The sequence below is a fragment of the Panicum hallii genome, chromosome 9 (assembly GCF_002211085.1).
Source record: "Panicum hallii strain FIL2 chromosome 9, PHallii_v3.1, whole genome shotgun sequence".
Lineage (NCBI taxonomy): Eukaryota > Viridiplantae > Streptophyta > Magnoliopsida > Poales > Poaceae > Panicum > Panicum hallii.
Window position 1 is genome coordinate 2,243,822 of NC_038050.1, and position 13,657 is coordinate 2,257,478.

The following is a 13,657-nucleotide window of genomic DNA, read 5'->3' on the forward strand; positions in this document are numbered from 1 at the left end:
GGGCAGAAGGAGATGACTGTACGTGCTTCGCCACGTGAGGCTTTAGTTGGTTGGTTGGTCTGTGCATGCACGCTAGCTAGCCATGCATTATTTGTTCAGCTAGCTAGCCGCTAGGCATGACGGCTGCCTGTGCTTGCTTTCTTGCTTGTTCCATCTATCCTTGGTGCGGTGGTGGCCTCTTGTGATCTCGCGCGCGCCCCTCTGGCCGGTCTCCACGGCAGGCTGACACGCACTGGGCACCTCCCGCCCGTTGGGCGGGCGGGATGCCTTCCGCGGGAGGGGACTCTTCGCGAATTAAAAAAAATTATTCGCGAAGAGATCCTGGGGAGGGGCCTGAAAAATATTTGGCACCTCCCGCCCGTTGGATGGGCGGAAGGTGTCCTGCCCCACGCCTCCCGCCCGTTGGTCGGGCGGGAGTTACCCATTTTTAGAAATTTTCCAAAACTGCAACCCTTTTTTGAATTTTTTTAACCCCTTTTTTAAAAAGCTCCTCTCTCTGCTGACCTGGTGGGTGGGCTGACATGGTAGTATCTAGCGTGGGCCAGTATATCTTGGGCCAAAGATCCACCTACGGGTGACCAACGTTTTCAGCCCTCTTTCAGTTTGGGAATTCGGGCCGTGTGAAAGTCCTGCTAAATTCCTGTGTTCCAAATTTTCGTAATGTTTCCGGTTTCCCTTATACCAAGCACCACAATATTAACATTTGACAAAACGGTGGCAAACTTTTCTTATTTCTTTTGAAGGGTCAAATTTTTCTTATTGGATGGATTATCAGATTAATATTGTTGAATTGAGGTATTTATTTGGGTTTTTCTTCCTTTGGGAGACGACGGTCGTGCAGAGTTGACAGTTGACCCTAAACATCTACTCCTGGATGTTTTTTTTTGCGAAAAATCTAGATGTATTCTTGTTTAGAACTATTATTATTTAGGGGCATACAATAATGGCTTTGCACATTTTGTTCAAGTTTGAATTGGTGACATGCAGATCAGGGGGGATAAGATCATACTAGCCATTTTCACCCTGCCACGAAGGGAAACCATGCCAGAATGACCGGCTCAGATCAAGCAAGGACAAGCAAGTCAACACATGGATCCTCGTGCATTTCCTCGGATTTCCAGTCCTGCCCCTCGTCGTTGGTCGTTGCTTCCTCCAGCCTCCAACCCCGCCACTGGACCAGCGACACATCCGGGGGGAAGAAAAGGCTCCCAAGATCCGGGCAACGCTGACGGCGAGTCCGTAACCGCACCGCAGCGGTTATTGGGGATCTAGTGCTCCTGCTCCTCGACGCAGGCACTTTTCCTGCTCCAGCATGAGGTGAGCAGCCGATTCTTTCTCCTAGAAAGAGAGGGATTGTTTCTTCAGGCGTGCTGGGCGATTCGTTCCTCTCATATGGGTTCCCCGTTCCGGGCCCAGTTCTTGCTAAACGAATAGCTTCGCTTTGTCGCTCTTCTCGCCGTGTTGCGTCGTTTGCTTGGGATCCGAATCTAGTGTTTCTGTGTGTGTACGGGCGTTCAGTTCGTCGTGTTAATCCTAGGTCAAAAGATGGATTTTTTCTAGGTCAAAAGATGGGTTAATCTAGTATTAGGCGTTCTCTAATCATAATAGCTGGCTCTTGGTGACATGGAATCGGATTATCCTGCCACTCTTTAGCCTCGAGTGGATCGGAGGATTCCTTAGCAATAGTCTTTGGCTGTCCTACATTCAGGGAATATTCTTGCTCATTGCAGGGGGGATCGCTCTCGTTTTTTTTTGTTTAAATGAATCGTTGGAGAGGAGTGCTGAGGGTTATACAATAGTCTTGAGATCGCAAGGGTGCCAATGTTGTTGCTGGAACTCCACTGTGATGTTCAGATTCTGGATTCTGAATGTTGCATTGATTCAGAAGGCTGTTAAAATCAGCCATGGAGTAGTGCTGACCTCAGGGTAGATTCCTTCGAATGTAGCCTCTGTACCTATTGAGTAACAAGGAGTAGTGCTTACAGCCCCCACCAAATAAAAAATATGTCGATGCTGGAGCACCTCCAAGGCCCCCATTTGTTTACTAGAAGCATTTTCCAAGTCTGGGGTTGATGCATGGAGTAGGAATATTCTGATCATTCCATTGGCATGTGTTACTTTTGGATGTTAGAAGGTGGATCTCATATCACAGCATGACTGGCTATTTGCTTGTTAATTATTCCCTCTAGTAACAAAAGTGACAATTTGGACACAGCCACATCCCCCAAGGAATAACTTTGATCATCTTTGAGTTCTACACTAAAACATCCATTACCAAACTATAAAACTTTTTTTAAAGACTAGTCTCTATCATACCATAATGGCAAATCGAAATTCACATGAAGGTATTGTAGGTCAAACTTAAATGGGGTTTGTGCCCAAAACATTGCCTTTCCTGTGACTTGAGAGAGTATCCAAGTTTCAGTTTCATGGGTTCTAAGTTAAAACCTGACTAATATATCATTAGAGGTTTTCTACTGTTTTCACAGTTTCAACTGAAAAGCTTTGCACCACACTGTTGCTATTCACCATAATTTTTGAGTCGTATCTTTGGTCTTGTATTTCAGTGCATAAAAAAATTGTTTCATCACAAAATATCCACAGGATTCTAGGAGCGTTGTGTCATTCTGAAATCTAGAAGGGCACTTACCCTCCCCTTTTTTGGTATCACACCCTAACAACTTCTCCTTGTTTCAGGTCAAAGAAGATGTATGGTTTCTCCATTTCTCTTATCCTCATCAACCTAGCTTCTATATTGGAACGAGCTGATGAGAATCTCCTCCCAGCTGTTTACAAGGAAGTCAGTGCCGCTTTCAATGCTGGTCCTACTGATCTGGGGTACCTTACATTTATGATGAACTTTCTGAAGTCCATAGCATCTCCCTTGGCAGGTGTCCTTGCTCTTCACTATGACCGCCCTGCAGTTCTTGCTCTAGGGACTGCCTTCTGGGCTTTATCAACAGGAGCTGTTGGTGTCAGCCAGTATTTTGGGCAGGTTGCATTCTGGAGAGCTGTAAATGGTTTTGGACTTGCCATTGTAATACCGGCGCTTCAATCCTTTATCGCTGATAGTTACAAAGATGGCACACGTGGAGCAGGATTTGGTTTGCTAGCACTTATTGGTTCAGTAGGTGGTATAGGAGGCAGTATTTTGGCAACAATCGTGGCTGGAGGAGATTATTATGGTTTGCCAGGATGGAGGCTTGCATTTATATCGGTTGCATTTGTGAGCTTTGTAATTGGACTTCTTGTATACCTTTACGCAGTTGACCCTAGAAAAATGTCTACAAGCCATTATGGCGGTGATGAGGACAATGAAAGGTATGGTTTTCTTCCAATTTTAGGGAAAAAAACTATCTACTTGCTTATTCATATTTTAAAAGATGAATGACTCCAAGTTATATTAAAAAGGCATAAGTAGCATTGCTGCATTGATGCTTGTACGCCGGAAAATTTTCATCTGATTTGAAAATTTATCAGAGCTTGTTTTCCCTTCATACCTGATCAGCTTACCATTTGATTCTGTTCACTATTGGGTTTTTTCATGCAAAACCCTGTGCACCACTAGAGCTGTATGTTTGCATATTAGCCTAACAATATGATGTTGTGGAAATGGCAGGTCACATTTGGTTAGCAATGGTATCCTTCCTCCACATTCTATCTGGAAGGATTCATGGATGGCGGCGAGATCAGTAATGAAAGTGCGGACGTTTCAAATCATTGTATTGCAAGGCATTGTTGGATCTTTGCCATGGGCTGCTGTAGTTTTCTTCACCATGTGGTTTGAACTCATTGGTACGAAAGCAATGGACTTTTTTCAATTCTTGAACTGATAAGTGACCCTTTCTGTAACTGAACATTTACCCTCTTCAACCCTCCTAGGTTTCGACAACAGCAGCTCAGCAGCGCTAAACAGCTTTTTTGCTATTGGGTGCGCCAGTGGATCATTTCTAGGTGGTGTAATAGCTGATCGCCTATCAAGATACTATCCAGATTCTGCTCGAATCATGTGTGCTCAGTTCAGCGCCTTCATGGGCATCCCTTTTTCATGGATCCTCCTTACAGTCATTCCCCAGTCTGTTGATTACTGGTTGGCCTATGCTGTCACACTCTTCTTAATGGGCATTACCATAAGCTGGTGTGCTACTTGTGCAAACAACCCCATGTTTGCAGAGGTTGTCCCTCCCAAGCACCGCACAATGATCTACGCCTTTGATCGTGCATTTGAAGGCTCATTTGGCTCACTGGCTGCACCTGCTGTTGGCATCGTCACTGAAAAGATTTATGGCTACAATGCAAAGACTATTGATCTAGCGCATGGATCGGTGGATGGAGCTTATGCACTCTCAAGAGGTCTATTGACTATGATGATTGTCCCTTTTGCTCTGTGTCTCATGTTTTACACCCCGTTGTACACTGTGTTCAAGCGTGACCGAGAAAATGCTAGATTGGCCAGCATCAAAGAACAGGAGCTCATATGAAAGGTTTCTGACGATGAATAGTGATATGGTTTTTTATTTGGTCGGTGTCAGTTTCTAGTTTTGATTGTTAACATTTACAATGCTGCCAACCAAGTTTTGGTTGCAAGTACTTTGGTTGATGGCTAGGAAATTCACTTTTCATGTTCCTTCAGGCTGATGGCATACAGGAGCACACGTGTTGTATACATGTGACTGATTGGATGACCTCATCACTCTCAAGTCTCAATGTAGTCTGTCCATTGTACATGTAGACCTTATCTGGAGATAAGATACTGCGATTTCTTTTAATTTTCTGTAGATAAATAATGGCACTTGCCACGTGCATGCTCATTGTGTTACTGTGCACAGTATGTAAACTTGTATTGAATTGCCTGAACCATGCTGCCAAGCCAATGCTGATATCATTACCAGAATTCTTGTACCAGATTCAGTTTATCAATATAAGAAGATTCATGCCTTTTGACAGTGCATGTATCGGAGACTGAATTATTTTTCCGCAACAGTCCTATAATTCCTGTAAATCGTACTATTTCTCTGATCTCATCTGACTTCCAGCAGTCTAGCAGATGATCTGTGGATGCAAGAAATTACAGGCGCAAGGGGAAGTGTGGAAACAGGAAGATGGCCTGTGGATGAAGCTTGCAATGGGATAGAGAAATTTTTAGTGCCCTTTCATGCTGGCTTTTACATCACTTGGTATTCTTAGGAAGATTTAATATAGCAACAGTTTCATCTAATTTTCATATTTTCTGTTCCAAAAATGTGCCATATAATGGCTTGTTCATTGATAAATGAAGCATGGTATTCAGGCTCCAATATTGTTCCAAGGAATTGGATATATATTAGTTGATTGTAAAAGCAGCCTGATAAGCGATAAGCGATAATTCTTCTATTTGCAGGTACCAGGTATTTTGCTAGTTTGAAGGGGAAAAGGACTGTAGGACAGTGTGGAAGGCAGGCAATATCAAGCACAAGCACCGCAAAAGCTGGAAACAGCTGAACTAAATGCGTGGTTGTTTGGTGAACTGGTTATATATTTACCCTGGTACTTGTAGAGCATAAGAATGTCATTTGCCCTAATAGATATGCTTTTTCTAAAGGATTATGCTGTAGAATCTACAGATGATTTGAAACAAGCTGGATAATAAATTATGATTTATTTTTTAAGATGAGTATGAACCATTATGTGTCATATTCTTCATAATCTCATCAAATGTTGATTTTTTTTAAATGTTCGTCCAATTTATGCAATCAGCCAGGTGACCCGCTCAAATCGCAGGCTACAGTTGGAATATCTTTAATGCAGCCAATACTTGTCTCATCTGTGGCTGCTAATTAATGGTAATTATGGCCAGCTGGTTCTCTTGCCAAAAACTGCTCTCTTGATATACTACAGTCCATCCATATTGAAATCTTTCGTATGTTTTCACATACAGAAATTCAAATTTGTTCAATCATCTACAGAAATGGACAAATGGTTAGCTGGATGCAAAAGATTTCCCATGCATGTTGGGTGTGTAATTATGCCCATATTCCTTCGAAAAAAAACATAAATGTATGCAAATCTTGCTCTATAAAATGCAAAGCACTCACTGTACCAAATTCCCTTGTAAATTCCACATCCCAAGATCCAAAAGAAGAACACCATGAGGACCCCATCGCTGCTCCTCCTCGCCATCCTGCTCGGCGCCGCCGCCTCCCTCCAGTCAGCCGCCGACACCACCGAGCTGCTGCTCGGCCCAGCGAAGACCACCCACCTGCACTTCTTCCTCCAGGACACCCTGAGCGGCAAGGACCCGAGCGCCGTCCTCGTCGCCCGCAACCGCAAGCCCAAGCCCGACGACCCGGTGCCCTTCGGCTCCCTCTACGCCACCGACGACGTGCTCACCGAGGGCCCCCAGCGGGAGTCCAAGGTGGTCGGGAACGCGCAGGGCCTGTACATCTCGTCCGGGAGGCCCCAGCTGTCGCTCGTCCTCGGCATGGACTTCGAGCTCACCGAGGGCCCCTTCAACGGCAGCGCCTTCGTCGTCTACTCGCGGAACACGGTCGCCGAGCACCCGGTCGGGAGGGAGCTCGCCATCGTCGGCGGCCGCGGCAAGTTCCGGATGGCCCGGGGCTACGCCTTGCTCCGGACGCATTACCTGGACAACAACAATGGCGACGCCATCGTAGAATACAACGTCACCCTTCATCACCATTGAATTGCTTGTAAATTTTGTGTTTGCATTGTAGCACAATAAGGCTAGATACCTTACTTGCATTGTTCGATCTGGTTCTGGTTTCAGTTTGCTCGATCGTCTAAAATGCAGCATGGAACTCTAGACATGTTCGTGACATTGCATTCATGGAGTGGTCGTTTATTGCATATGCAACAGTAGTGCAGTACGGAGCGCTAGCTTATTCTTCTAGAGAGAAGGCGGATCAATGGCGGACGCCTCTCCATGTCGCACACCAACACACACACGCGTAATGGCCAATCAACCGAAGAATGAGGCAAGCACCATCACAGACAGGTCGACGGGGACGAAGAGCCTCCTAGACCTGGATCTCCAGGTTCCATCTGTAGAACTCCTGCTCGGGCACGGGAATGTCGAGCGCGGCGAGGCCCGTGTCGGTGTCGTAGGTGAACTCCGCCTCCGCCGCGTCCAGCGTGCACCGCGCCGGCCTCCGCGAGCAGTAGGCGCCGAACCGGCCGCAGCCGCGGACCCTGAGCCGCACGACGGCGGCGGCGGCGGCGTCCGCGGCGCTGGCCTCGCACTCCTCCACCGCCCCGCCGGAGTTGAACATGCCGAGCAGCCCGATGGGCGCGAACGACACGCCCGGCGCGACCTCCTTGACGGGGGCAACGTGGAACAGCTCGAACTCCAGGACCTTGAGCGTCACCGGCAGCGTGGCGCCCTTGGGCAGCCGGATGAGCTCCCCCGATCGGTGGGTGTACACGACGGCCTCGCCGTCCCAGCCCGGGCCGGCGAGGTCGGCGATCGCGTCCACGTCCTCGGCGCGGACGCACCCGGTGAGCGTCCCCGGCGCGGCGTCGTGGACGCGGGTCTTCTTGGTGACGCGGCACCAGCCGGCGCCCTGGCAGTTGAACACGCCCACCACGCCCGTGCACTTGTTCACGTTCCAGATCTTGAGCAGGCTGCGCGAACGGAGACGACGACGAGCCGCGTCAGATCAGGTGCTCCTCTGCTGATTCTGATTCTGATTCTGGAAAGGGAAAGCGAATGGATCTGTGATGATCTCTTTACCTGGTGCCGTCGCGCGCCGGGTCGGCGAAGAGGCAGTCGCGGGTGGGGCGGCCGGGGAGCTGCGCGCGGAGCACGGAGCCGTCGGGGAGCACGAGCTTCTTGAGCAGCTCGAAGTTGTGGTTGCCCGGCTTGTCGCTGGTGAGACAGAGACGTGAAAGCAGAGCGTCAGGAACCGCAAGTCACTTCTCGCTTGAGTTCACACGGACAGAGACCACACGGACTCGCACGACGTCCGTCGGAAGGCATGCCGCCTTGCCGAATGGCGACAACGGGCCGCCACAGCCAGCCGCCCCGTCGCTCTCGACAGGCACGGCGCGCTGTTGAGTTGACTGGTCACGGCGCAGTGCGTGCAAGCCGTGCCAGATCACTACCACGGCATCTGTGCCAGGCAAGGCCGCCGGCGATGTGCAGACGGCGACGGGCTATCATGGCGGTGCCGAAGGGATCAGCGCGACAAGCCCCGCCCGCGCCGGCGCTGGTCAGGCTGACATGCCATGGACCCAGGGCAAGCCACCAATCATCCGGTTTCCCCTACCTCTAGGGATCACTCACTTTTGCCGGCTGGCTTCGACGGACGCCGCGATAACGACCGCGAATCCGATTCCAATGCATGCACTACACGACGTTCTGATCGAGAGAGAGCGGTGGCTCACCTGACGTAGATCGGGCAGCCGCCGATCGCCCGCGCCGCGCCGTGGTACTCCGCCGCCGGGTGCAGGCTCTGCAGGCACATTCCAACCAGCAACCAGTCAAGTCATTACAGGTGGACGACGACAATGACGCGATCGACGGAGAAGATCGGAAGACGGCGGCGTACATACATGGAACATGTCCCAGTCGGGCTGCATGAACTCGCCGAGGAAGAGGGTGTTGTACGCGACGGAGGAGACGTGGATGGTGTGCGACGCCGGGTCGCGCGGGTAGAAGTCGTCGGAGGCGCGCACGACGGCGGTCTGGCGCGCGCTGTAGAGCATGTCGGTGTTGTGGCACATGCAGGAGATGCACCCGTTGTCGGGGAAGTTGCGCGCGACGGAGGCCTCGAGCGCGTGGTGGTAGGCGCGGGTGAGCGAGACCCGGCCCCCGTGGCCGGCGCCCAGGGTCTCGATGATGTTCTGCACGTCCACCTTGACGCCGTCGACGCCGCAGGAGGCGAGGTACGAGTGGAGCTCGTCGTAGAAGCGGAGGACCTTGCGCGGGTGCACGAGCCCCAGACCCAGCACGGAGAGCGAGTCCATGACGATGTCCGGCTGGTTGCCCATCACCCCCGGCGACTGCACGGGGAACGCCAGCGCGCTCTCGTAGTGCTCCATCCCCGCCGCCGCCGGCTTCACGCCGCCCCAGTACCCCGCCATGGCGTGCCACACGTACACGTACTTGACGCCGTGCTCGCGCTTCGCCTCTTCCACCAGAAGCTTCAGCCCCGGGGCCTGCTCCTGGTGGCTCTGCGGCTGCTGCTGCTCCTCGGCGTCCTTGTCATGGTTCTTCTTCTTCTGGAACTTGGCGTTCTCCTTGATCCCAGTCAGCCTGCTGGCGAACCTGCATATGCGACATTGTTGCAATGCGATCAACAAGCTGAGAGCTGGGCCGGAGTTGACAAAATGAATGGTGGTGCGACGACGTACTGCGCGCCTTCCTGGACGACGGCGCTGGACGACTCCTTGTTCTCGCTGCCGATCTGCTGCCACCCGTCGTCGATGATCAGGAACCGCGGCGGCGTGCCGCCCTCCGCCAAGCTGCAGCAGCAATCGAAAAAGTTTCAGAACGTGAGTGAAATTACCAACACTACTAGTCTATCGAAATAGTAGAGAAAATCGAGTTGGCCCTGTTGCTACAAAATACAAAAAAAAAACTTTTTTACCTCTGGAGGCCCTGCTTGACGCCCTCGGCGGTGACGTCGGTGTAGAAGGCGTCCCATGTGCACCACCCGAACCAGTCCACGAACGATGGCAGCTGCGCCACCACCACAAAACCACACCGGCCTCGCCGTTAGAGTTAGTTCCCCGCAAAGCGACACCGCCCGGCTCGCCACGCAACGGAGAGCCAGCCAAGGCAGCCACTATCCTATCCTAATCCTATTCCTTGCGAGCGGGTCACATGAGTGAGTGACCCAAGCAAAATCTGAAGTGATGGAATGGGAACCCAACCAACCAACCAACCTTTTTCTTGTCCCTGTGGTGGAACGTCTGCAGGTGCCTCTCCACAACCCTGTCCATTTCACAATTCACGCACACGGTTAGTTTCTGAACCGAGTATCTCTGCTGGAAGCTTTTACTGCCGTAATTCGTGGGAAACGCAGTTCTGTAGACATGAGAGTGAGGAAGAACAAAAACGCACTTGACAGCCTGAGTGATGGTGTCGAAGGGGTTGGTCCCGGCGTGCACGTACACCATGTACGTCCCCTGCGCCGTCTGCACCGCCTTGTCCCCTGCTCGCAGGCACACGCAACAAGAGAAATATCATCGCCGGCGCCGGCGAGCGAGCACCACCGGTCAGTAATGATCTGGACGCGATCACGTGGAACACGGCGGCCGGGAAAGAAAAGAGGACGACGACGGCTTTGGCATGGCCAGGCGCAGGATGCTTACCGCTCTCGAGGGTGATCTCCAGCTCGTCGCGGTCGTTGCCCTGCAGCGCGGCGCGGAACTGGCCCTCCAGCAGCGGCAGCATCACCAGGTACACCGGCTCGCCGCTGTCGTCGCCGTCGCCGGCGCCCGGGCGGCTCTCCAGGAGCATGAACTGCGTCTCCAGCGGGACGTCGCGGCCGGAGGTGCCCATGCGCTGGGTCATCCACCACAGCTTGAACCGGAAGCAGCACATGAACCTCAGGTCCCTACAGCAGAAGCGCATGCACGCATGGTTCCCCAGTTGCTCATAACCTCCGCGCGGTAAGAAAAAAATAAAACAAAATAAAATAACAGTGGCAGCAGTGCTGCGTGGAGATTGCTCTAGATGAAGATGAAGAACAGCAAGAAAAAAAATGGCCAAGAAGTTGAGGAAATAATAATGGAAAGAGGACATGGAGCTTCGCCAAGTGTCCGGAACCTTCCAGACAAGTGGCGACTCTGGTCGTCAGGGTCCGCAAGAAGCAGAAAATTGTGTTCTTGTCAATCGTCAAGTACAGTACTCTCCTCTAAATTATGATGACACAAGTCCTAATTTTCTGAACCTATACATACATGGCGTCTGAATCCTCTGTTCCTCACGTTCTTCTGAACTGACGGATCCAAATCTCAAAACAACCGCTAGCTGTCTTAGTTCAAAGCATGGTGGTGGTGCCCTGCTCACCTGAGGGTGCCGAAGGTGAAGACGTGCATGCTCCTGGCCTCGCCGGCCGTGGCGCCGACGAAGGCGCCGTCGACGAGCCCCGCCCCGGAGGCGTGCGTCAGCACGATGTTCTCCGGCACGCCGGTCAGGATGGTCCGCCCGTGCGCCACCAGCCGCCCATCCCCCACCGTGATCTTCGGCGTCACCGTCATCTCTCCCCCGCTCCCCCCGCCGATCAGAGAACCGCCACCGGAATTACTATTACCTCCTCTGTCACACGCTAATCACTGTAATTAGCGCGGCGACAAACAAGCTACCAGTCGTGGCTAATTACGCTAGCGAGCTAGCCCTCGCAATCAGGATTTGGGGAGGAGAGAGGGCGCCGGGCCGGAGCTTTATATAGCCGTGGCTCAGGCGCCAGGCGCCGCGCCGTGCTGACACGTGGCGCGCCGGAGATGGTAAAAACGGAGACGCTTCTACCCCCTGCTCGGGTGAAAGCCGGCCGCCATTGCCGGAGGCAGGGGCACTTCACGGCTCTGGACGGAAAATATCTTCTCCCCTCTCGCGTGCTCCAGCCAGCCGTGGGATTTGGTGACGAGGGATGAGGATCTCCGGAGATGGTTGGAGAATATGCAGGCCATGCCTATGCTCAGTATCGTATTTTGTTGGGGGCAGGTGTGGGTGGCTGGCGTGTGGGGCCTGGGTGGAGATTTTGGTGGCTTCTTTGTGGGCGTCTCTCTCGTGATCGTGAAAGATCCAGAGCGAATGTTCCAGCCAGCCTTCCAGGTTCCAGCTATGATCTGTCCCGGATTTTGGTGTATCTTAACGTCTTGTCAGCTCGCTGCTGGAATCGTTTTGCTGAAGCTTTGGGGTGTGCATTGCTGTATTTCTCAGGCACTATTCGCCCTTCTTTTTTTTCTGCAAACTAAACCCAGAGTAGTTTTCTGAAGAACTTTGGTAGAAGATCAGCACTGAGCGAAGAATGATGGTGCAAGAGAAGTTGCGCATTTGCACTGTTGACTGTTAGAGTACACGGATAAGGATCGAGCAAAGAATTGAACTGGATCCTTTGGATCGTTATCCATACATACTCTAGCATTGGCCACAGAGATCCAATCGTTTTGTTGAAGTTTTGGAGTGCGCTTCCTTGTAATTTTCAGGCACTATTTACTCGTTCTTTTTCTTTTTGTCACGTTGTATGGGAGTCCTTTTCTTCCGAAGAACTTTTGGACAAGAACAACACAGGTAGTGAAAGACAAGTTTGCCAAACTAGCTAGCCACACAGCCTCGCACACCGTTTTTTTTTTGCATTTTGAATTTTTTTAAAAAAATCAAGTTTGGACCTGACAATGTATTCATGGCGTCGAGGTCTGCCCCCAGCAGATAAGGTAGCGCCGACGTGGCAGCTGGCTCGAAGCCATAGTCCACGGCGCCATAGATCTCGGCATCGAGCTCAATGCCAAGACCTATAACACCGACCCTGCATTCAAAAGCCACGCCTCTCCTTCTGCACAAGCCTTCTTCCATTTGTTCTTCCATTTTTTTTCTCTCCTCCCAACCCGCCAAACCACACCAATTGATATATTGGACCTTGAAAACTTTAATTTAATCCGTAGGTCTTCATGAGCAAGGTAACCTCTCCCCCTCCTCAATTAAATAAAACTAATTCAACTAAAAAATTACCTTGACAATAGCGGAGGAGGAGGCCGCGCACCGGTGCTCGCTGGGGGTTGGGGGGCTGAGCAAGGTAACTTCTCTCCCTCGTCAATTAAATAAAACTAATTCAACTAAAAAATTACCTTGACAATAGCGGAGGAGGAGGCCGCGCGATGGCTCGCAGGCACGCCGGTTCTTGGGGGCCACGCGCCGACCGGGTGAAGGAGGCCGTGCGGGGCCAGCCTCACCGTCGCTGCTCACGCGGGGGTCGAGCGGGGGACGCTGCGCGGCGGCCGGGTGGAGGAGGCTGCGTGGGGGTAGCCACCTGACCGAGGAGGCTCGTGCGGCAGAGGCGGACCCGGGGCCGGCGAGCGGCTACCGGAGATGCAGCTAGCATGCGGTAGCCGGAACCGAGAGGGGCAGAGAGCGTGAAAGAGAGCGGAAGACACAGGCGGTACAGCGTATAGGGAAAAAAGACTCGACGCCGAGATCTCTGGCGCCGAGCTCGGCGCAATAAGCCGTGGCGGCGAGCTGGCTGCCACGTCGGCGCCACCTCAGCTTCCAAGGCCGCTACCTCGGTCTCGAGACGTGTTACCTCAGCGTCGTGGCTCATGGCGCCGTTCAAAATTGGGATTTGTTCGCCTAGAGGTCCAAACGTAAAAAAATTTTAGAAAAAGGGCCAAAATGCAAAAAAAATCAGATGTTTATCTGTAACCACAATTTAAGTAGTCATAACGGTTAGCCAGAGATGCCAGATCATCGTATTACTATTATTCTCTATGTTTTACTGCATTTGTCTTTAGCATGTCATACTCACTACTGTAACCAAATAAATACGGGTTAAGGAAAAAAACAATGTGAAGTCGCCATCTGTTGCCCTTTTAACTAGCATGACTGAACAATCGCTCAAAACATTTAATTAAGAGCCTGCATGGGGTGAAAACATTTCAATATAATAGCTACACTCTAGGTATCCTCGATGGACAATATTCTCTCGAGGCCATGGAT

At 51.5% G+C, this 13,657-nt stretch overlaps 3 protein-coding genes across 4 annotated transcripts; 2 read left to right on the forward strand and 1 right to left on the reverse strand.

The window, feature by feature from the left end:
* Positions 1-1,102: 1,102 nt before the first annotated feature.
* Positions 1,103-4,958, forward strand: LOC112873796. Its single transcript, XM_025936853.1, has 4 exons — positions 1,103-1,317; positions 2,698-3,321; positions 3,620-3,795; positions 3,883-4,958. Exons 1-4 carry the CDS (start codon positions 1,313-1,315, stop codon positions 4,479-4,481), a joined length of 1,404 nt encoding a protein of 467 aa, XP_025792638.1. The 5' UTR covers positions 1,103-1,312; the 3' UTR covers positions 4,482-4,958.
* A 1,169-nt stretch (positions 4,959-6,127) lies between these two features.
* LOC112875850 (dirigent protein 4-like) lies at positions 6,128-6,832 on the forward strand. The gene has a single exon (XM_025939851.1). It carries the CDS (start codon positions 6,128-6,130, stop codon positions 6,680-6,682), a length of 555 nt encoding a protein of 184 aa, XP_025795636.1. The 3' UTR covers positions 6,683-6,832.
* Positions 6,795-11,374, reverse strand: LOC112875069 (probable galactinol--sucrose galactosyltransferase 2). 2 transcript variants are annotated; one of them, XM_025938763.1, is made up of 10 exons: positions 11,015-11,374; positions 10,315-10,559; positions 10,064-10,154; positions 9,886-9,934; positions 9,588-9,679; positions 9,352-9,462; positions 8,551-9,265; positions 8,383-8,450; positions 7,730-7,864; positions 6,795-7,620 (listed from the first exon to the last, which is right to left on the reverse strand). In XM_025938763.1, the coding sequence occupies exons 1-10, from the start codon at positions 11,203-11,205 to the stop codon at positions 7,017-7,019; spliced, it is 2,301 nt and encodes a 766-aa protein (XP_025794548.1). In that variant the 5' UTR covers positions 11,206-11,374; the 3' UTR covers positions 6,795-7,016. The 2 variants fall into 2 exon arrangements, with proteins under 2 accessions (XP_025794548.1, XP_025794547.1); XM_025938762.1 differs by having other exon boundaries at positions 10,315-10,607.
* Between the last annotated feature and the right edge of the window lie 2,283 nt (positions 11,375-13,657).

Excerpts from the sequence above, each read along its gene's own strand:
- LOC112873796 (XM_025936853.1), top strand. Across the intron at positions 3,322-3,619 it reads GGTGATGAGGACAATGAAAG|GTCACATTTGGTTAGCAATG; the intron begins GTATGGTTTTCT and ends TGGAAATGGCAG. Across the intron at positions 3,796-3,882 it reads CATGTGGTTTGAACTCATTG|GTTTCGACAACAGCAGCTCA; the intron begins GTACGAAAGCAA and ends CAACCCTCCTAG.
- LOC112875850 (XM_025939851.1), top strand. The coding sequence starts at position 6,128 with ATGAGGACCCCATCGCTGCTCCTCCTCGCCATCCTGCTCGGCGCCGCC.
- LOC112875069 (XM_025938762.1), bottom strand. The coding sequence starts at position 11,205 with ATGACGGTGACGCCGAAGATCACGGTGGGGGATGGGCGGCTGGTGGCG. Across the intron at positions 10,608-11,014 it reads TTCACCTTCGGCACCCTCAG|AGGTTATGAGCAACTGGGGA; the intron begins GTGAGCAGGGCA and ends CTTACCGCGCGG. Across the intron at positions 8,451-8,550 it reads CCGACTGGGACATGTTCCAT|AGCCTGCACCCGGCGGCGGA; the intron begins GTATGTACGCCG and ends ATGTGCCTGCAG.